Source organism: Nasonia vitripennis (assembly GCF_009193385.2).
Source record: "Nasonia vitripennis strain AsymCx chromosome 4 unlocalized genomic scaffold, Nvit_psr_1.1 chr4_random0009, whole genome shotgun sequence".
NCBI classification, from domain to species: domain Eukaryota; kingdom Metazoa; phylum Arthropoda; class Insecta; order Hymenoptera; family Pteromalidae; genus Nasonia; species Nasonia vitripennis.
Window position 1 is genome coordinate 787,303 of NW_022279645.1, and position 24,285 is coordinate 811,587.

The following is a 24,285-nucleotide window of genomic DNA, read 5'->3' on the forward strand; positions in this document are numbered from 1 at the left end:
ACTTGTTAATCGATTGAGATTATTAATAGCTGAAACATCAGCTGGCAATCAAAACCATGTGAATGAAATTCAGTCTATAATTGAAGGACTCCGTGAAGCTAATATAATCGATTGAAACATCTGATAATCAATTAACTTAGATGAGAGTATAAATAAGAGTAGTTGAGTAGAAAACAAGCTATTTGAACTATGAGTGTTGACCTGTTCGGACGGCATTTGAATAGCTCAGAGGGCCTTCGAGGTCCTCCAGGAATTGGATATAAACTCACTGCTGACGGTCAATACACAAATTTCTACTTGAAATAAAAAAAAAAAGTGAATATGGATCGACATAAGTATTCTACGAATACTTACTCTTTTTCTGGACAACAAAGCTATAAAAAGCTTGATAACAATACATTTGAAAATCAGAAAACAAAAGATAGCCAATCTTCTAATAGCTGGAAGAAGTTTACTGAGAAATATTCTATTAATACTAATTCTTTTCCTGAAAAACAAGGTTATAAAAGATTCTAAAACTATGGATCAACGACATCAAGTTGTGGAAGAATTGCATAAGCCTGATCGACGTAATTATACACGCAGAAAAATTGATATTCGAGATATTGATGAAACGGCAAGCTGATCTTGTCGAGATGATACCTTACGCTCGAGACAATAAGAACTATAAGTATATGCTCACAGTAATTGATATTTTTTCCAAATATGCATGGGCAGTTCCAATCAAGCGGAAGACTGGAAAAGATGTAGCAGCAGCGATGCTGTCTATTTTGAAGCAAGGACGTGTTCCGAAAAATTTACAAACTGATCGTGGCAAGGAATTCTATAATAAGGAATTTGAAAATCTCATGAAACGATATAAAATACACTTTTACTCTATCTACAGCAATCTGAAAGCTTCAATCTGTGAACGTTTTAATCGTACACTTAAAACTCGAATGTGGAAACTGTTTAGGTTGAATGGAAATCATAATTCATGCATCCATTCACCACGTCGAGCACTCTGATATGCAAACGTCCATGTACACATATTATGAATCAAAACTTTATCACTAAAACGTAGATTCTTATTTTGTATGCTTGAGTTATTATCAGCACTCGATAACCTGAAATTAATTTATACTAACTTCAATTTTCTCATAATATTTCTAATAACATGATGTATCATTATTGATTTTGTAAAGGTTTATACTCACTTTATTCTATAATGTCCCCAAGCCAGTGTTTCATTGCTGTCTGGTATCAGGAATCTTTTATCATCGTACGGACTTAGTGCAATTTTTTCTTGCTGTATGGTTTCAACATTGTGTAATTTTGATCTAATAACAGATTGCTTTCTTTTCAAAATTCTTTGATTTTGCAAACAGTCTACATAGTCATCAAAACAAATAGTTTTTTTCACAACTGACGACTTTATACCTTTGATTTTCTTTACAAAATCCACATTATCAACACGTGTGCTGTACATTTTACTTCTCAATCCAATGAATTCAGTAAGTATATTTCCATTGCATTCATCTTTCATTAGTCCTACAACTTTCTTATTCATACGTGGCATTCCAAAAACATTCTTTTCTGGATAATCTGATGTATCAAATCGTTCAATATTTGATTTAATATCTTCATACAAATCATTACAGGTTACTGCATAAATCAAACTATCAGTGTCTGTGTACAATAACTTACAATTATTTTCATACTTTTTTAACATATAATCATAATGAAAGCCGTACATAACAGTCTTTGAAATATCCAATACTGACAACCAATGTATAAAGGTTTATTTATTTTATTTGTTTATTTATTTATTTATTTATTATTACCAGAAGAAATTTACAAGGTATGTATTTCATACCTGGAAACCTGCAGAGGTAAATAAAATTACCTGTTCGCAGTCTGGTTACAAAGGAAAAAGAAAAATATAAACAAAACTTAAAATTAAAACTTAAAACTAAGATATATACATTTGGCATTAGCTTCTAATAACAAATTTGTGTATTGCATACAGAAACAATTTTTTTCTTTTATTATTTTTCTAACAGTTGTATTGTATCCAGTCTTTTATGATTTTCTTTTGAGGGTATTTATTTATATTTAATACTTTTAGTCGATTAGGAAGCTCATTATATACATTAATTGCTTTCACATTGCTGATTCTCTTATTTATTTTTGGTATAATAATACTTCTATTCCTAGTGTCTCGAATTCCTATCTGTTGCTAAGAATTTTTCTTTGAGATCATAGTAGTGTAGTTTAAGAGCTTCGAAAGCAAACAGTTGTCCTATATTTAATGGATTGTCTTGTAACAAAAAGTTATTTTTATTGATGATTTTTAAAATTTTGTTTTGTAATTTTTGAACTTGGTCTCGGCTATTCCTATATGCACCGCCCCAAGCAATGATGCCATAAGTTATAATACTATGAATAAAAGCGTTTATTCACATATACACTAATCTTTCTCATTTCTATAGCAACTAAATTTTCACTAAATATTGCACTGCTAAGACAATTTGGTTTTGAAATAAGAGCTTCCACGCCATATCGTCCTTCCCACTTTGTCATGAGTTTTACATCAACATGCTTACGTACATTCTCTATAGTCTTGCCGTAAACAGCATTATTCATTAGTTTAAAAAGATTTTTTTCAAACTCATTTTTTGCTTTAGCTCTCATAGAACTATTTAAATCTATGTAAGGCTTCAACAATTGAGATTGTTTAAACTTTAACACTCGATGTATTTTAACAAGCTCATGTCCATTTGCTAAAGCCTGTTTTAAAGCTCGATAATGAATAACATAATTGTTTTTATTCATCAAAGTAGCTAATAGTTTTTCTTGCTTGGATCCAGGAGGTTTCATATGCTCTGGGCAGAAACGTAAATCATTATGTATACTGTGAATGTCCTTATGATACTTAAGATCTACTTCCAAGATATATCCTTCAAGTGCATCATCGTCTATAGTTTGAACGTTTATATTTGTAAAATCTTGAATCCATTCAAATGCATCATATGGTAGAGATTGTGTCATTGCATAACCATAAAGATTATTAGCATCTAAATATATGAGATATACATTATCTTGATCGCATTTATAATGCTCTTTCATATATTTATGATTAGCTTTAGCATATCTATGAGAACATTGACTTAATCCTCCTCTGATACCACGCTCAATAAAAAGTAACATATCAATATCCGTGATCAGTTTCAATTTAACACCAGTAATTTTAAGCATTGCATCCCAGGTGAAACCAGGTGTTGTATAATAATGTGCTGGATCAAGACCATATACAGTCAAACACTGATCACGAAAATTTTCAAAAACATCAGCTAATAATAGTATGTCTGTTTTCATGTAAAGATCTGAATATTCTCCAAGAGTTGTTATTTCAAACTCTGTCCACACTTTCTGCGCATGAGCATAATCATCTTGCGATACTGTTGAATCTGTGAGTGAACTGAAAAACTTCTCTATAGCAGGCAGCTCAGTTTCATTTAGTTTTTCCATAAAATTAATGTATTTGTAGGGAAAAATACCTTTTTTTGTCAAAAGTTGAAATTTGCTAGCCTCCAAATCTGAGAAAACAGATTTCAGTATTTTAAACTCGTTCAGAAAATATGCTAATTAATCGAGAGATGATGCCATAAAGCGGAATGAGTCGATGAAACGGAGCTTTATCACACTATTTTCAATATGCTTAGTAAAAGCAATATATTTTTCCTTTGTTAAGAGAAGATCAACTTTGCCTGGAAAACAATTAGATATATCTTTGATTATAAAATGAGCATCATACCCACTTAAATTATGAAAAACCACTGGAATTATTCTTGAATCTTGATAGTTCAAATTACATCCAGCATGAGCAGATCCTCGATATTTTGAGGTTAAGTGACAGTGATCATTTATACAAGCTTTTCTTTCTTTAATAAATTTAGGTAATGGTATATATGAACTACCACCTCGCATTGCGTTTAAATTATTCATATTTAGTTGAATATTGATAATTGAATCTAATGTCCAGCCGGAATCCTTATCTTGAAATTCTTAAATCGCATTTAAAAGAGGTAGTTTAACGTTCTCAACAAATCATTGTTTTAATGAAGTTGATAAGACAATTTCTGCATTAGATGTACTAAAATTTTTCACCTCAATTATATCACCTTCAGCACTTAACTTTTTAAACTTACACGATAAAACAGTATTTATTTTTAAAGCGTTTCCACACTTTTTTAAAATGTTCTTTATACGTCTTGTAAAAAGCTGACATGAGTCATCTAAAAATGCACTAATATCGATATGCTCAATATTAGCAATAACGCTTGTACGCATGCGATTTTTAAAAGCACTATCTAAATTAATCCATTTTATACGTTGACTCAAACTTTGTGTGAGTGTTCCACCTTTTTTAACTACTAAAGTATGAAGTTTTACGCGAATACACTCCACTCTTGCTGTAATGTGTAAAACACTTTGCTTTTGCTGCACTGTTAGACTGCTATTATTCAAGACTTTTCGCAAAGTTTTGAGAGCAAGTTTGTAATGTTTTTTCCATCGATCAAATACCTGTTTTGGATTATGAGACTTTAGAAGATTAGCTGCTTCTTCTAAAAACTTCAAGTAAGTAACACATTCGTCAACTAATGTCGTCATGATTTACTTTTTTGTGTACACGAGAGAAAAGAAAGTGACTCTGCGAAGCTGTAGCGCTCCTTATATTCCATGTTATTCAAGGTCAAAGTATGATAGTGGGGAATTAATTCAAGGTTATTGTAACAAGTCAGTGGGGATAAATTGAAGGTCATTATAGAAGTTAGTAAAAGGGATTCTTACAAGGTTATTGATACGAATTCATAAAAGAGTATGCCTGTAGGACTGCTACCAACTAAGCAGAAGAATGCAGCGCCTAAACTAATATCATTTAAACTAATTTTTATTATTAGGAAGAGGAATATTTATAGGAGAGCTTTTTGTTACTGGTTTTGATAGAAATTGTTTTTTATCAAAAGGAAGAGGAATGTTTACTGGGATTATTGACTTTAATATTAGCTTACGGGGGTTTGTTAGTGCGTTATATAAAATCGGGGAGGATAATGCTGATGTTATACAGGGTGACCCAATTTAAACGGGCACCGCTCATAACTCGTCAGGGACAGCCACAATCGAAAAAATGGTAGAGACGAAAGTTGTAGGATATCGAAGGGGCAACCCGATGGTGAACTTGGATTTGACCTTGAACGCGTTATTCAAGGTCATTTGAAGGTCAACTTTGGATTTTTAAATATGAACCCCATTCTTTTATTGCGGGAATGGAAAGAGCGGTAAATTTTACATTCAGAATGGTATGTTCGGTTGCGGCACTGAAGGTCATCGCAAGGTCATGCAGCCAGAATGAAACCCCGCCTACGTAATTCCTCTACCAACGCCAAATTAAAAAAATTGGTAGAGATTAAAGTTGTAGGATATCGAGGGGACAACCCGATGGTGACCTTGGATTTGACCTTGAACGCGTTTTTCAAGGTCATTTGAAGGTCAACTTTGGATTTTTAAATAGGAACCCCATTCTTTTATTGCGGGAATGGAAAGAGCGGTAAATTTTACGTTCAGAATGGTATGTTCGGTTGCGGCACTGAAGGTCATCTCAATGTCCTGCAGCCAGAATGAAACCCCGCCTACGTAATTCCTCTAGCAACGCCAAATTAAAAAAAAGTGGTAGAGACCAAAGTTGTTGTATAGGGGGGGGGGGGGAGAATTGTGATCTCGAATTTGAGCCAGTCCTACAAGGTCATTTCAAGGTCAAATTATTTTTTTTCAAACTTTACTTTTACTTTGTATCCGAGATGAAATCCCTTCTTAGATGTTCTCTGTCCAGCGGCCAAGACGCAAATGAGCCCTCGCTAGCGTCCAAACATAAGTCTCGCTATTCCCCGAATGATCCCTTCCGACGGTTAACTTGCGAATGACTCCTCTAGGTGGTCGCCACCTACCTACCCGAACTCCTGATGTGCGAAAAATAAAAATGGCTCCCGAAATAAGCCTTTTAAAATAAGTCCCGCGCTCAGTCTTGCCACCGCGACTCCGTCGAACCTTCCCCTACGACGCTTAACTCACGAATGATTTTCAAGCAGGCGCCCCGGCCCCGCGCCGTACCTGCCACCCGAACTTTCGATTTGCAAAAATAAAAATAGCCTCCGAAAATTGTCGAAAGAGTCTCACACTCGGCCTTCCGCCAAAAATATTATTTTTTTAATTTGGCGTTGCTAGAGGAATTACGTAGGCGGGGTTTCATTCTGGCTGCAGGACATTGAGATGACCTTCAGTGCCGCAACCGAACATACCATTCTGAACGTAAAATGTACCGCTCTTTCCATTCCCGCAATAAAAGAATGGGGTTCCTATTTAAAAATCCAAAGTTGACCTTCAAATGACCTTGAAAAACGCGTTCAAGGTCAAATCCAAGGTCACCATCGGGTTGTCCCCTCGATAGCCTACAACTTTAATCTCTACCAATTTTTTTAATTTGGCGTTGCTAGAGGAATTACGTAGGCGGGGTTTCATTCTGGCTGCATGACCTTGCGATGACCTTCAGTGCCGCAACCGAACATACCATTCTGAACGTAAAATTTACCGCTCTTTCCATTCCCGCAATAAAAGAATGGGGTTCCTATTTAAAAATCCAAAGTTGACCTTCAAATGACCTTGAAAAACGCGTTCAAGGTCAAATCCAAGGTCACCATCGGGTTGCCCCTTTGATATCCTACAACTTTGGTCTCTACCATTTTTTCGATTGTGGCTGTCCCTGACGAGTTATGAGCGGTGCCCGTTTAAATTGGGTCACCCTGTATATGAAGGTGTTATTGGGACGGAGGGATTTGGACAAGATTCAGACTTCGATAATGAGCATGGCTCCGGAGCGGATGGTGTAGGGAGTGACTTCAATATCTCATCATATTCGTTGGTTTCATCTATACTAATCTGAAAAAATACATGAAGTTTAAATATTGTTCAACAGTAAAAGAAATAATGTGTTGAAAGCAAAGAAAAAGTTTACTTACTCCAACAGGCATTTTTGATACTCCATTATAATATTCGAGATCAAACGTTGAGAAAAGTATCTCATCATCGATACTCATATAATTATTTACTTGAACAAACTGCGGTGAATAAGGCATGGTGGTGGCATTTGTAGGTGAATACTGCTGTTCCTGTAAAAAACAAAAACGAAAAAGTTTATTAATTTTATCGATAACTAAGATATATAAAGACATGATGATAAAGAGAAAATAATAACGTAATAATCCAAATACTCAGATTTATATAAATACATAATAATAAAGTGAAAATGTGTAATACCTGACGATGTTGTTCAAGGGCCTGCTTCGACCGCGGCTCCAGCTGCAACTCTGATTGTAGATCGAGCTGCGTCTCTGACTGTAGATCGAGCTGCGACTCCGAGTACAGGTTCGACCGCGGCTCCAACTGCAACTCTGATTGTACATCGAGCTTCGATTGTAAATCTAGCTGCGGCTCTGACTTTAGATGGGGCTGCAGCTCTGACTGTAGATCGAGCTTCTGCTCCGACTGTACATCGAGCTGCGGCTCTGACTTTAGATCGGGCTGCAGCTCTGACTGTAGATCGAGCTTCTGCTCCGACTGTACATCGAGCTGCGGCTCTGACTTTAGATCGGGCTGCAGCTCTGACTGTAGATCGAGCTTCTGCTCCGACTGTACATCGAGCTGCGGCTCTGACTTTAGATCGGGCTGCAGTTCTGACTGCAGATCAAGCTTCTGTTCCGACTGTAGATCGAGCTGCGGCTCTTCAAGTGGCTCCTGCAGCTCTTGCACATATAAAATAAAAAATATGAATAAGTCAATCAAATTCCACATACACGCGCGTACTCGTACACACGTACAAATACACACACTCATACATACACACATTCATGTACACACACGCATATACACGTACAAGCATACACACGTATGCACACATGCGCAAGCAGGCACGCACGCACGCACACACACACTCACACACACGATTTGTACTGCGACATATACACTCATACTGTTTAAAATTAAAATCATAATATAACACTTTACCTGTCTTTCACTTGTATTTGGAACAGCGGGGTATTCGTATAAAGGAAAAAACTTTAATGTTAAGTTGCGAGCAAACGGAGGTAATGGTAAATCGCAAGGTGTTTTCGGCTTTTTCGTGCGCCTCGGATCTGGTCGCACTTCTCTCACAATTACTTCACCACTCTTTACCTCCTGATAGATTGTTGTATCATCGATCGATACAACTATCGTTGGTGACGTATTCTTTGATTCGGAACTCATTTTTTCACTTTTCCTCTGCTTCCTCTATCGCTGTAGACACACAACTGCAGTACGCGTTTGCTGCACGATACTTGCCCACCGGCAAACTCAAATGGGTGAAAATTTTATTGCCTAGAGTTTTTAAGGAAATCCTACTCGCGCACAATGCCCTATTCACACTGCAGCAAAATGACACATACCGAAAAAATGCACTAGAAATAAGCGTCTTTTTTTAAACTATTGTAACACTACTGCAGAAAAAAAACACTCAATCATCCCTGCATAACCATTATCTTCATCACTGGAATCATTAGTATAGCTAAAACCGCCATGATTAGCAGCATCTGGTGAATTCGGCGTATCCGCTTCATCATCCACCTGAAATAGAAAATTTATACAAAAATATTCATTAAATTATTAATTATATTAATACATACACTACATTCACACATACACATCTGCGCGCGCGCATATTCTCGCATGCACGAACGCGTAAAAACACATACACGTTAATGTTAATACCTGGTGCTGTTGCTGTTGCTGTAGCTGCTGAAGCTGTTGCTGAAGTTGTTGAATCTGTTGCAGAAGCTGCTGCTGCTGCTGTTGATTCTGATTCGCAGCAAATGGTGGTAGTTGCAAATTTAACGGTGTTCCAGCTTGCTTTTTACACACTTCCTTCGGTTCAGAACTCATTTTTTTCACTCTGCGCTTTTTTCCTCTGCTTCCTCTAACGCTGTAGACACATAAATGCAGTACGCGTTTGCTACAGCGCACTATTCGGCTGGCTAACTCAAGTGGACGCAGAATTCGAGTCGAACACAATGTTCCATTTATGCTCCAGCAAAATCACTACTACCCGTTTTTACAGAATGTCTTGCACGGTTAGTTTAAAATTTAATTTTCACTCGTTTTTTCTATCAAACGTATCATTAAAAAAATTTTACAATATCATACATCTTATGATATTCATTAAAAATGCTGTCACTTATAATTTTTTCACTAAACTCTCATTCACATAATCACATCACAAAAATTATTACAATGAGATAAATTAATCACGATCACGTGTGCGCGTAGGCGCGCTCCGTACAACTTATATACGCAAGTTCAAGGTTAGCGCACACATAAAAGAGGGATTCGCGGCCTTGATTGCGCGCGCATTTGATTCACGCGAAAAGAGGGGGAGGTGGCGCGCGGCCTTCGCCGTGTGCGAAAGCTGGAGGTGGCGGATGACGCGAGAGCGGGGAGCCGTGAGTGACCTCGGATGAGTGCGTGAGTAGGAGGTGGCGGGTGAGCTCGCGCGAGAGTGGGAGGTGTCCTTCACTGCGCGCGCATAAGATTCGCGAACGGGTGGGATTGACCTTCTGTGGACACTCGATTTTGTGCGTTCAGTGAATTCTCTTTTGTGCTATATAAAGTGTAAGTGTTTAATTCTATATTTGCAGTTATTTTTTATTTTTTATTTTTTTTTACATGGCATTTGGAACTCGAAAGTTCATCGTCTCATCTACGCAAGCCTTCCACACTGCCCTATCATGTGTCAACCCCACCCAAGATGCACCTCTCCGATCGACACCCACCCGTCCTATTTCTACTAGATCCGCTTTTACGTTGTCCTCCCATCTACGTCTAGGTCTACCTAGAGGTCGCGTTACCATCGGCCTGCCCTTCATGACACGCGCTGCCGTACGGTCGTCTCCCATTCTCGCTACGTGCCCTGCCCATCCCAATCTGCGCGATTTAATTATTCTGTTAATATTTGGTGACGCGTACAGATTGTGTAACTCATCATTGTGTAGTATCCTCCATTCCTCGGTTTCCTCATCTTTCTTCGGCCCGTATATTTTTCGCAAGACTTTATTTTGGTTGTCCGCCTGCTTAGTGAGAGCCCACGTTTCGCACCCGTACAGAACCACCGGCAGTATTATTGTCCTGTATATTCTTATTTTAACGTTTTTAGACACTTATTTATTTCGACATTAATCTCGTTTTTATCATTTATGGTCGTACCCAGATACCTGAATTCGCTAACCTTTTCAAAAGTAAAATTCCCAACTCTGAGACCTTCCTCCCCTCTGCAGATGCCTAGCTTATCCACAATCATGTACTTTGTTTTTGATTCACTCACTTCTAACCCTGTATACTCCACCGCTTTTATGAGGATTTCCGCGTTTCTTGCTACCGTTTCCCTACAATCCCCCAGTATATCCAAATCATCTGCGTAGCCTAGTATCTGCGTTGTTCCATTAAGCGTTGCGCCCATCTGGCTAACCTGCATTTTTCTAACGGCATACTCTAACGTTAAGTTGAACAGCACCGTAGAGAGTCCATCCCCTTGTTTTAAACCATCGCGTATCATGAAGGGTTCTGATACATTACCGCCTACTCGGACCTTTCCCGCGCTTCCGTTCAGACATATTTGAATTAATCTCACGAGTTTTTTCGGTACACCGAGAAGTACTAGAATTTTATACATTTTGCTTCGCTTAATAGAGTCGTACGCTTTTTTAAAATCTATAAATAGTTGGTGTATGGTTTCGCAAAATTCCCACTTTTTCTCTAACAACTGTCTTATGGTAAACATTTGATCGCTCGTCGATCTGTTGCGCCGAAATCCGCACTGATAATCTCCTACTATATCTTCCGCGAATGGAGTGAGTCTAGCTTGTATTACGTTTGACAGAACTTTGTAGCACGTTGCTAAAAGTGAAATACCCCTATAGTTATTGCAGTTTCTCTTATCCCCCTTTTTAAAAATCGGTATAATGATAGATTCCTTCCAATTTTCTGGTATTGTTTCATTTTTCCAGATGGCACATACTAGTTTATAGATTTTGAAAGTGAGCTCGACGCCCCCATATTTGAGTAACTCAGCTGGTATAGAGTCATTTCCCGCGGCTTTGTTGTTTTTTAGTTTTTTAATCGCGGCCTCTACTTCTTGGTAGCTCGGTTCCTCCACGTGGGGTTCAACAGTGTGAATTTCGTCCCCTAATTCTTCGCTATTTTCGTGCACGTTTAATAATTTATCGAAATAATTTTTCCACAGCGACAGTAATTCGTTGTCATTTGTTACGAGGTCCCCGTTTTCGTCCTTCATCAATTGCGCTCTACTCCTAAACCCCTTTCTGATGGCGTTAATCCCTCTGTACATTTCGCGGGGGTTATTTTCCTTACTGTTATTTTCTATTCTCCTAATAAGATTCTTTTGATACTCCCGCTTCTTATTTCTGTAGATCGCGCTCGTCTGTTTCCTTACGTTAGAATACTCTTCTACGGTCCTATCGCTTCTATTGTGTCAGGTGACGAATCATTCTACACATCCCCTTTCGGGGCAGTTGTCATCGCTCCCGCATCCTCCTCGGCAGCAGGATTTTTGCCCATGTTTGTAATGTGCGATGAAAGAGATAGATTGAGAAATAAGAGATAATGTGAAGTGTTTTTGTTGTTGTGGTACTTGCGTAGTGTTTCTAGATGAATGCGTTCGACAGTGTGGGCTCATCACACCCACGCTTGTTCCTATCGGCTGTCCGCAGCTGCTTATTCAATTTATTCGCAGCTAACCTCTTTCTCAGGGGCTGTTCCTCTATCCGCAACCTAAGGACGCGCTGTGTAGTGGTGATAGGCACCCACCCGTCCGATCTGGAAGACAACGCCCAAGACCCGCTTAGGGTAGCGGCATTGTAACAGATATTTGCAGTTACAGTGAATAAAATAAAATTAATTGTTTCATACAATTATATATTCTTTTTACAGATCAACAAAACCATGGATGTATTAAATCAGGCTGGAAAAAATCCAAGTTAGCTTCCAACTAAGAAATTAAGAGACTTGGAAGTTAATAAATCGTATTTGATTACAGACGTGAAAAAAGTTGCTACTAGGTTTGGAATGAAAATTGTGTTACAGCTAGATTCTTTGTTTGATGTTTTCTTACCAACTAGAGTTAACGCTATACTCGTTGAAAAAGAAGAGGCGTACAATAATTTTAAAGAAGATACTAAAAAAAGAGAAGTTAGATTAAAATATCTAGGCAATTGTCTAATTAAATTTATTTGATAGACGTTTAAGAAGAATAAAAAAACAGCTTAGTGAATTTAAGACATTTTGTAAAAGAATACTGATAATTTTATAATTTTTGTTTAAATATATGTATTAATCTTACCTGCAAATTTTATTTATTTACCCTATACTCCTCTTCATTCCAAATTCAGTTGCTGAATTATTCGTTATATTATATAAAACAGTGTTATTTTATAATTAATATAAAGTGAATATAAAATAAGTGATCGTGAAAGTGGGGAGCTAGCCTCGCAAAAAAATTCAATGATTAATATTTTAATAAACATCAAGTTTGTAGTGAGACTCGGCCCACGGGCAGCAGCCTGTATTCGTGAAGAAAAAATCGGGACGCGGGATTCGGGCATCGGGCCTATGGATGAAAAAAATATATAAGCAGCCAGATACTTATATGCCCGCGAGTTACAGACGTCGGTATGGCAGGAATAATCGTTATAGATCATCGATTCTTTTACCCAGGGAACGCGGAGATAAGTAGCCAGATGCTTATATGCCCGCGACTTACAGACATCGGCATGGCAGGAATAATCGTTATAGCTCATCGATTTTTTTTACCCAGGGGACGCGGGCTGCTGAAAATGCAGGGTGCCGCTGGACGCGAGATGACACAGGGAAGGGGGCCGATAAGGCAGAACTGCCATACCGACAGTTACCGGCGTCGGTATGGTAGAAATGCCAGATCGGATGGTAAGTGGTGCAGAACCCGCATAGCCCCTACTACTTCTACTCATTAAACGCCGCCGAAAACTCGGGCCCGCTAAAACAAAGACGCTTTCCCGAGGACTACCGAAGGGACTCGAAGCAGTGCGCGCGCTCCTCTATATCTATAGCTATACACACGCAGTCATGTGCCCGCGCGAATGCCTCTCGCCACTCGACTCTCTGGCCTGGCAGTCACAGATCGCCCCTTTAGCCTCTCCGTACTGAAAGTGACCTTCAAAATCCGTGGAGTAAACTCCCTACTGAGGTCGTGGCAGTCTAGGAATGATTATAAAACCACTCCTAACTGTATTGGCCTGAAGCCACGAATCGCCTTGTCGATTCGCGCATGTGAGAGCCAAATGACGGAAAAATGTTCGCTAAAACTACTAATAGGTAGAATATATTATTAATAAAGAATAAATATGCCGCACTTGCTATTATCCCTAGTAGGCCTCGGTTACGTCCGGAACAAGAATATTGCATTAATTGTTGCATATATTTTGTGTCACAAAATGAATGAATAAATCCGCTTTGATTTTTACAAATAAGATTTTAAGTAGATACGCTTGAATTTGCGTTATCTGCTTTAGTTCGAAATTTTTAGGATTGTTTGACAAGTATATTACAAAAAAAATATTCAAATTTTGTTATTTTATTATTATGATTATATTGATTATTTATATTTATGTAATTTATGGCATCATTTCATTTTTTAACTTTCCTGATTTTTGTATTAATTATTTCCCAAAATTGTTTTGGATTATTGGAATTATTTTAAAGAAGATTTGATTAATATTTTATTTTAGCGTCGGTAATTACCTTATCTAAAATTTTTGCATAGGTTTTATATGTTGTTTTTTTAGTTGATCGTTCTGTACATCTTCTGATCTGATCGGGTAATGGTCCGTTATATCATGTCTAAGCTTATATGTGGCTGTGTTAATGTTATTAAGACGGCAGGCCCCGCCAAGGGGATAAGAGAGCAGCAACAGATAACTTGCCTGGCGTATGCAAGTTACCGACCGAGTGGCGCTAGTAGCCAAATGTAAATAGTTTACCTATGCGCTGGTAGATGGCGTGCGAGCATATAACCTGGGAGAGAGGGAGCGACACGGGTATATAAGGAGCCCCGGAGCCAGCAGCGAGCATTAATGATGTGGCTCTCAACTGAGTAACTTGCGAATGGTACCTTTCACTTCTTGCTGCAGTAGTCCATGAGCCCCAGGCTCACGAAGAGTATGCGTGCAGTCCACTCCCTCTCCTGTAGGTTATGAGATCCAGTATCAGATATGAATAATAATCAAGTGAACAAACGAACATCATTATAAATATAATATAACAATGACTCAAACCCTTTAGTTAATAGTATCATCCACTCCTTTCCATCCCCTTTCAGATGTTTCACCGGTTCAGGATAGTAGTACCCTGTTCTTAGATAGAGCTATCTGGTCGCGGGCTCGTGGTGAGATGGTAGTACCTCACACATCAGCCTGAAGCTGCGTGATTTATCTAAGTGTGCCGGGCTTGCGTAGTGGAAATTCCCTACTCATTCCCTTTAACACACGAATAGATCTCCTCTGGTGGGCCTCTCACTTCAGAGGATAGGGAAGTTGTTGGTCAACTCAACAGACAACTCCTAATCACTAACCTCGGTTCACGAATCTCACGAGTTCAATCAACACATCGCGGACCGTTTCAAGACTTAATGAAAATATTGTCGATACCTGATCCCTTGGCTCTACCTATAGGTGGCTTTGTAATACCTACAAAACCAGGAATATATCCCTTATCAAGAAAATTGCATAAAAGATCCTGACTGAAATTGGGGAATGATAAACGTATCAATTAACCGAACATAACTAGAAATTTATTCGATAGGAGAAGGGAAAGCCTTGCTTCTTCAAACCCTTCTCAATGGGGTAATTACAGCCTGCAGGAAAGAAGCAACGAAGAACGTGTGTGTGTGTGTGCATGGTAAGGATGTGCAAGACCAGGCTCGAGATGAATCGAGATTTATCTCGACCATTTTTTCGAGATGAGGCAGGATCCTGTCTCGCCTGACAATTCCGAACTTTTTCTAGATTTCTGAAAATTGTCGAGATTCTCGAGTCTAGTCAAGACTCTCGGCCCAGCTCTAGACTCTCGAAAAATTTCGGAATTCTCGAAAAAACTCGAGATTTTTTCTCTCATGACATTATACGGGAAGGATGACGTTCTTTTTGAATAATTTATGGCAACTTGTAGATAGATAAAAGATTCAGCATGTTATTTACATGGTGCCAGAGCAGCGCAGCCGGGGAATCAATTTTCTGCACATCTAAAACTTCAATGAAAGAATAATTTCACTTTATAATTAAAAAATCGCTGCTAATTCCTTGGTACGTAGCTTCCTTCAACATTATTCATTGCTTTGATATCAAAATTATTTTAACCCCATACATAATTACATACAGTCTTTTTACTTTTCTGTTTAATGGATAAAATTATTTAACACGTGCTGCACATAAGCGGGCGAGTGGGAAAAATGTTCAGCTATTGTGCAACCCAGAAAAGCGTGTTTTTTTTTCAGTATTTTATCTATTTCTTGGGATCGAATCAATGAAATCACTTATCATTTGTATAATTCTCTCTCTCTCTCTCTCTCTCTCTCTTTTTCGCTCGCATAGTTATAATTTATTAACAGATGTTTAACAAAATATCACGATGAAATAAACGCACATGCATGACTGAAAATCTTGTTTTTAATAAATTAATAAATAAAGAAAGAACAAACAAGCCTAGGTAGATTAAAATTTATTTTATAAAGGCTAAGATAGAAATCATGCAGTTGTCAGTTAAACAGAGTATACAGAGTGAAAAAATAAATTTTTGAACCTTAATATCTTCAAAACTAACTAGTTTCGTAAACAGCCTAAAGAAAGGGTTTGTTGTACTGCTAACTAAATTTAAAATTTAAACTTAATTATTGCCCTTTTACTCCAGTTATCGAACTTCATAAAAAAAATGACTTTTTTTAGTTTTTGGTGTTTTTCTGCGGATCTGCCCCATGAAATGACTCAAAATTTAAGTGGTATATAGTTCTAAATTAGATCTTCAATAATCATATTAATTTTTAGAAAAGTTCGACATTTAGTTTTTCAATTGCGCTTTATGGTGTATAATAAAACAACGACAAACGATAATATAAATATTCCGTGGTATAAAGATAGGTAATTTTATTATCTCAAAGGTACATATTAAGCAATTTACTTTGATTAATTTTTTCGATAATTTCGATCAGATAGAACTGAACTCTCATAACTAAAAAATCGATATAATTATTTAAAAATTAGATAACAATTTTAATTTAATAATAAAGGTAAAGATCCGGGCCGCATCAGTATGGCGAAATTTGTAATCTACACTAGCAAGTTTAGACGCGCCCCGCGTGTTCTTTTTATCGTATCATATATTTTTTCAATATACACTTTTTGAGGTTAGGAATTTGTGAATCTGCAGATTTATACATTGCTCACCTGTGGATCAGGGCCGGATAGTTAAGTCGGCGTGCCATAGCAAATTTCTAGAGTCAGGTTGTGAGTACAGTATGAATTTGGGTGCGATATATAAAATAAATATACAAGAAAGCGTCTACTTAGGTAGTCTATTGTTTGTTATGAATTAATTATAGTTACTTGCGTTCACAAAATCATCAAAATAAATAAATCGGCGACATCACATGACCACCCATAAGAATTTTCTATGAAAATTAGTTCAGTTTATTAAAAATTTGAATTTAAAATTAAGATCTATCGAGAATCCCGAGTTTTTCGAGAGTCTCGAGCTGGATCGAGAGTCTTGACTGGACTCCAGAATTTCGACAATTCTCGTGATTCTCGAAATATTTCGGGATCCCCGAAAATTTTCGAGATCCCCGGGCGAGACGGGATCTCGAAGTCGAAACGGGATTTTTTTCTTCTTGAGACGGGACGAGAGATCCCAAGATTTTTGCGATCTCGTACATCCTTATTTTACTCCTTATGACTTTTTTTCTGAATTTTTTTCTTCATCCTTTTTCCTATTGTTCCCTTCCAATTGCTCTTTCTGTTCTTTTGTTTGCTGCTTCTCTCTTTTGCCTATTTTCTTTTTCAAATTTTCTCTATTTTCTCTTTCTCCTCCCTCATTCATATGACTCTGTATAATTTCGCCAAGTTCTTTCTTTTCCTGTTTGGAATGTTTTTCTAGTTATTCTCTTTATTACCTGTTCTATTGCACCTCACTTATATGTGTTCGAGCGTCTCTTTTTCTTCTCCGCATAACCTGCATATTCTCTCCTCCTCTTTCATCCAATACCTGAATCTTGCTGTCATAGCCAGCCCGTTTCTCCCGTGTTCCCTTTTCATCTCAAATATTCCAGATTCCTGAAGATTAGATTTCCAGTTATTCCTGAAGATTTCTTCTCCTAGGCCCCACATCAAGCTTATTACTGTGCTTATCCTTTATCTTTTTAATTTCTGCCTCTTCTTTTCCCATTTTCTTTTAATGTGTACCTTAGGCATTCGAAATTTTTTACTACCTCTATCTCCTTATCTTCCTAGAAAAATCTATCCACCTTCTTTCTCCTTCCCCCGTTTTTAAACACATTATATTCGTTTTTTTCGTATTCAATTCTTAACCTTTCCTATCTTATATTTTCTTAAATTCCCTCAGCATCTGCTTTAATTCAGTCGCATTGTTTGCTAGCATCACTATGTCATGCGCGAAAGAAATTGACCAGAATTTCTTTCTTCCTAGTAATATGCCTCCTTCCTGTACCTTGCTCAATTCCTTTTCCGTGTCTGCTATCGCTACATTGAAAAGTATCGGAATTAGCGGGCACCCTTTCCCAACCTATTTGTGCAGCTCAAACCCACCTATCTTATTCTTTCCAATCTTGATTTCACTCCTTGTCCCACTATACAACTCTTTGACCCTATTCCTTATTCTTACTCCTAACCTTAGCTTTCCCATCATCTCCCATATCTCTCTTGTCATTCAGCCTGTCGAAAGCCGCTCTCATGTCCTCAAAAAACGCGTAAACTTTATCTTCCTTCTTTTTCAACTCTGTTTCTATTGCTTTACTCAAAATGTAAATCGCATCCACCGTGCCTCTTCGTTTTATTAAGCCTATTTGGGTATCGTCTAGCATCTCTTTCCATCTTTCCCTTATTATTTCCGCGTATAATTTGTGTCATGTGTCCATAAGAGTTATCCCTCTGTAGTTCTTCACGTCCTCCCTCTTCCCCTTCTGGAATAAGGGGGTTATTAGTCCTGTTTTCAATTCCTCTGGTACATTTCCCCCTTTCCATATGTTATCCAGAATCCTAGTTATTTCTTCTATAACCTGTTCCTCCCCATGTATCCATACCTCATTTTGAAGCCCGTCTGCACATTGCGCCTTTCCCTTCTTCATTTTCCTAATTACTTTCCTGACTTTGTTTTCGGTAATGTGCTCCTTTTCTCCCGTATTCTCTTCTCCCTCCTCTTCCTGTACTCTCTACGACGTCCTCTGTCCCGTGTTCGATAGTTACTTTCTCTCCCTCTTCTTCCTCCCGCAGCTGTTCATTGAAATTTTTTATCTTTTTGCCATATTATTCTCCTCTTCCTTCTTCTGCATTTTAGCACTTTCTATCATTTTTTCCGGTTCTGTCTTTCCTTGCTTTTCTGATCCTCTTTTCCATTACCGCTTCCTTTTTCTTTTCCACTAACATTCCCCATTCTCTTTTTGCTTTGACGTACTCTTTCCTTTCTCTTCCTTTCTTTATAGCTTCACCCAGCTTTCTCACCTCTGCTTTTTTGATTCTGCATTCCTTGCCCCACCACATATTTTTCTTTACACTCTTGCTGTTTCCCTTTTTATTTCTAATTGCTTTATCTAGTTTTCGTCTCAGTTCTGACCATTCCGTTGTCTCTTCTCCCTTTTTCAGTTTTTCTCAGAATTGTTCTATTTTCCTATTGACTTATGATAGACTCCTACTGATTTATGCTAGACTCCAAACTCACGTGGAAAGAGCACGTTACACAAGTTTGTAAACGTGCTCACTCTTTAATGTACCGTCTCTATTTTTTTAGGAAGAGCACTAACCTCAGGTTGGGCCAACTCTTGGCGCAAGCACTCCTATTTCCCATCATCGATTACTGTTCACTGGCTTACTGTGACCTGACGCAGGAACTTGACTTGAGGCTGCAGAGGCTTGTCAACACAGGGATCCGTTATATCTACGGTGTAAGGAGGGACGAGCACATCTCCCCTTATAGGTGTGAGTTGCAATGGCTTACCACCGCCGGACGTAGGAAATACTTCATGGCCTGTTTTCTAAGGAAAATGTTCAACACCTCCGTACCTATCTACCTATTAGCCTATTTTGATTCCCACGTCGCGCTCAGGCCTGTATGGGGTGAGGTGACCCCCCTGGACATCACGTCCTTCAGAACGGAGACGCTGAGGAACTCATTTTTCATCAGTGCTTCCTGCCTCTGGAATAGCCTACCATCTCACCTTCGCAACACACTATCCATATCACACTTTAAACAAACAGCTAAGTCATATTTCTTTAAATTGGAAAACACGCAAACATGACACAAACATACACACCCATCCATCTCATTTTACCTCATTCCATTTACTCTTCACACTATCACTTCTTACACAACAATTGTTGATCTTATCTGTATTTTTACTATATTTAAATATGTACAACACAATGTACAACAATAAAAACATATAAATCTAAATCTAAATCTAAATCTTCCATACTTTATTTTCCGAAAAAGCTCCTATTCTCTTTCTCTCCATATGTATGCTACCCCTTTTATCCATAATTTGTTGTAACCTATTTTCACTTCTTTTCCCTTTTTCCTTTCCCTTGCCACGTATTCTCTTAGTTTCTCCTTGTTTCGTCTTTCCTTTCATGTTAGGTCATGGTCTATGAATATGTCTCATATATATATATATATATATATATATATATATATAATTTGGTATTAATTTGTAGTGAATTTCACTAGCTCCAGAGTTATAATATTAATTAGTTAATACCATAATTTATCTAACTTAAATTAACAATAAATAGAAGGCTTGGGAAATTTTCTGCAAATGTGGTGTGCGCATTTGTGCGAAATTTATGAAAACCACACTGAGGTTTTGCAAAAAAATATTATTTAAAAAAGTTTTCTTAAAATAATCAACGAAAATTGTTTAAATACTTTGAAAAATAACAAATTTTATGTTAATATCCAGCACATATAAACATTGTTTTATCTTTTTTACATTATACCTGAATATATTTAATAGTTTAATTCATTTTTTAAACAATTTAGGAAAAATATAAACAAAAAATTGAATTTTTCATTTTTTGACAAGTTAAGGTGTATCCGTCCCCTTAATAATAATTAAACCTCAATTGGCACAAATAAATTCAACTCAGCTACGCAGTCACGACCGGCAGGTAAGAGTTCGATACGTGTGGACAAACCATCAGCATCCACACACGAAGTGAGTTTAGCGGATATAATGCTGAGTCCGCAGGACACAGAAGTGTCACAAACAACTTGCATGCAACGACTGTAAGTAACAGCGGATACTCCTACGTCCGCCAAACGTAGCCGCGGACAGAATACCGTCCGCGCACAAATTCGCATCAGCGCAGACGAGTAGCGTGGGACATACTCAAATCTTACAGTCCGCATGTAACTCTAGTAACATAAAGCTCTCGAGCCAAAGGCTAGTTTCTCTCAATTTCAATAATTATTTGTATACTCGCGCAGCCCGTCCTTATACTAAGTACGGTCTTTACACTGACATCTTTAAGTATAAATTATTAAATTTATTAAAGTTAAAAAATTCATTACATACACAAATAGATATAAAACGAACGAGAAAATAATACGAGAAAACTTCAAGCAGAGAGAACACTTTGATAAAGAGTAAGTAAAGATTTATTTTACTATTTTATCTATTATGTACTGCCTAAAAATATCGCTAGGATTTTTGAACCGATTAAAACCGCATTGATCATCCTGAATATAATTTTCTTTGTGGATAGATTCGACTAATCCCGGATCATCTGGAAAGAAAGTGCTGTATTTTTAAAACATTCAAAGCACCTAACTATTGTAAGTGTCGGCTAAAGATGTGTAATTTTATAAATGCAGTTGCAGCATCGGGCGTGAAAATTTTACAATATATTTTTTGCGACATATAAGAATGTTTGCAGAAGGCATCGTTTTCTAAATTAAAGAATATGAAAAGTATGTAGAAGAAAATAATACTGCATTTTATATCACAAAACAAAAAATTTAAAACATAATTTATGCCAATGCACAATAAAAAATACTTCATTTAATTGTTCAATTTAGAATCGTTTTAAATATTACATACCGGATGCGTTGCGGCTATATGGTTTAACATATGATCAACAGTACGCTTAGGTGTGTCACATTTTCTATAGTCTCCCCACTTTCCAGCCGCTGCAGATGGCGTCAAGGCAGGCCCGTTAGTCAATCGGCAACAAAGTGGTTCGTTACACTCAGCATTCGTACCCTCTTGATAGTATGGATCATAATGAGTATCTGAGATATGTAATACTTTGAAGTTTGGAGCACCTTCAAGTGGAGATACTGGTGGCTTTATAGTAGGTTTGTTAACTGGCGGAAACACAACTTCCCAATCATGTAGTGGATTGTATACATCCTCACAAGCATCTCCAATTACAAAGCTACATATTTGCGCAGATGACATTTCAACTTCTTTTAATACATATATTACTTCACCCTGAAAATGATAGTATTTTTTGCAGTATTATTCAAAATATAAATGAAACTTATAAGTATATATTGCTGCAATCACCGAAATTAACTGACAGTAGGCTTTTGCTGGCACAAGTGTCTAGAAAGTACACTAAGTTAGTTGCATCCGACGTGATGTAAATGACTACTCTAATATTTACGAGACACTATTTTTACATTTATATGCATATACCACGGTGACTTGTTTGGCTATCTAAAATACATAAACACTGTAACGTTTCTACTTTTCCCCAGTGCTGGGCAATCAGTCGGATCTAGGATTTGGTTAGGGGAAAAGGTTTATTCAAGACTCTGTTTGTACGATAACAAAAACAAATATGTATTTGGTGTTTAAAATAACAATGTGGGTGAGTGATGTTAAGGCCCACCTGTAACAGAAATAAAATACCACGGCATCGGTGATACGGCACGGTGTCGGGTTTACGGAGCGATGACGGGGATTTGAGGTTGAGTTTGCATTCGGTTGCGACGGAGTCATGTATACACGGCTACGTCGATCCGAATGCGTCGCGTGATAACGATTTCGGTTGTCCTGTGTCCGCACAGAGGCAGTCGGACCGATGTCACGGTGTTTTGAGATTAGCTTCGGACTCGCAGAGACGTGTGCGCACGACTCTGCGGATCCTCGTCGCTGGCCTCATTCCTCCTTTCGCCCTGTGTGCGCACAGTGACAAAAAGAGTCGAAAGACGTCGGCGTAAAGTAGTTTCGGAGAAGAGAGGTTAACCATAAATTTACCGAGATGTATGAGCGCACGACTCAGCGAATCGTCGGTGAGCGTCTTGCTACTCTCTCTACCCTGTGTGCGCACAGTGGCAGAGGGAGCAGAGATACGTCGGGATGTGCGAGGCTGGTTTCGGCGACTCTGGGTATCGTCCACGGGTCTCGCTGTCGTTATATTTTCCTGATTATCTCGTGTGCTCACGACGATAATCCAGAGGATCGGGGTACGGTTTCGTCGGCGGTGGTCTAACTCTGGCCCTCCTTGCAGTATCATTCGCTCAAGGTACTGCCCGGATCGGAAGCTCGAGCTGAACTGCCAGCGACACCGCGCGGTCGGACTTATAAAGCCTTATATATAAAGACTTATAAAGCCCTGCGGCATGTATGTGTACGCTGAGCCCGCCGCCTGGCGCGTTACGGCTGAATCGCTTGTTGAGCCACCGCGGCCGGCGCTCATGCGGACTCGCATTCTGGTCATTACGTGCGCGCGCTCATTTCGCTTCGTGCGGACTCGCCTTCATGTCGCGCAGCTAACTTCGCGCTGAGCCTGTTGCAGCCACCTTCGCGTATATTTATCAACGAGACTCGTGTCTTGTTGCAACACGTCCGAAATATGGGAAATTAACCTCAATAAACAAAAAGTTTCTACAAAAAGAAAGAATGTAATTAAAAAAAAATTATCTGTTGCATCAATTTATACGAGCAACGTATGAAAGTTAAGAAAATAAACTTTAGATAATAAGGCAAATATAAGCTGCTGCATCACTGGTAGGGGACCTGGACACACAAACGAGAGAAAATTTAGGTAAAGCAGAGACAAGGTGACTCCCAGCATCCTGCACGCTACTCCTTGCACCTCGTATACGCGCCGATTATTTTACAGCGGGGTTCGGTACAATCACTGACTCTTGGAAGAACGCGGGGAAGAGGGAAATAGGTTACTCAATAAATACAATCTATTCGCGTCTATTTAACACAATCCTTCCCTACAATGCAGTGACCTAAATATTTCCCGCGCAAATTGCCGCGCACAAACACACAAACACACGAGCGCATGTACTTTCTCATGTACGGTTGTCATACGTAATTACCTCTCTCTCTCTCTCTCTCTCTCTCTCTCTCTCTCTCTCTCTCTGTCTCTCTGTCTCTCTCTCTCTCTCTGTCTGTCTCTCTCTCTCTCTCTCTCTCTCTCTCTCTCTCTTTCTCTCAAATAGACTAGGGCAAGCTTTGGAAAATGCACAGGCTGGTGCACAGGGGGCGACTGCGCCACAGTAAACGGACTTTCATTAAACTTCATTAAATGCAAGGTCATGGTCCTTAGAAGCAACTTGTACATTAGCAGATTGGAAACGATCTCTTGAAGTAATAGAGTCAACCGACGACGTGTCGCTGGATTTCGTCTCTGAGGCATGTAACTTTGGAGGCTAGAGTACACCTAGCCTGGATTGGAAAGTGCATAATAAATACATGCAGTAAAAGGTTTTTCGTGCCCTCTATGCACTCAAATTCTACAGGCGCCTTGATGTCACTCGTAACCTAGACCTGCAGCAAACGCAAACGCTTGTGTGCGTTTCGTGGTCGGAAATATCTCTTTAATAAGTACTAATAATAAACATACAACTTGCGATTACTGTGGAATA

General features: G+C 38.3%; 1 protein-coding gene across 6 annotated transcripts in view; it reads right to left on the reverse strand.

Annotated features, from left to right (window-relative positions):
* LOC100680431 (sphingomyelin phosphodiesterase) overlaps positions 1–24,285 on the reverse strand; it is a 342,073-nt gene that overhangs the window by 211,556 nt on the left and 106,232 nt on the right. For all 6 annotated transcript variants that reach the window (XM_031930127.2, XM_031930124.2, XM_032602052.1 and 3 more), the window contains one exon: positions 21,497–21,889. In XM_031930127.2, coding sequence (XP_031785987.1) covers positions 21,497–21,889 — 393 coding nt within the window. The remainder of the gene's footprint in view (positions 1–21,496; positions 21,890–24,285) is intronic.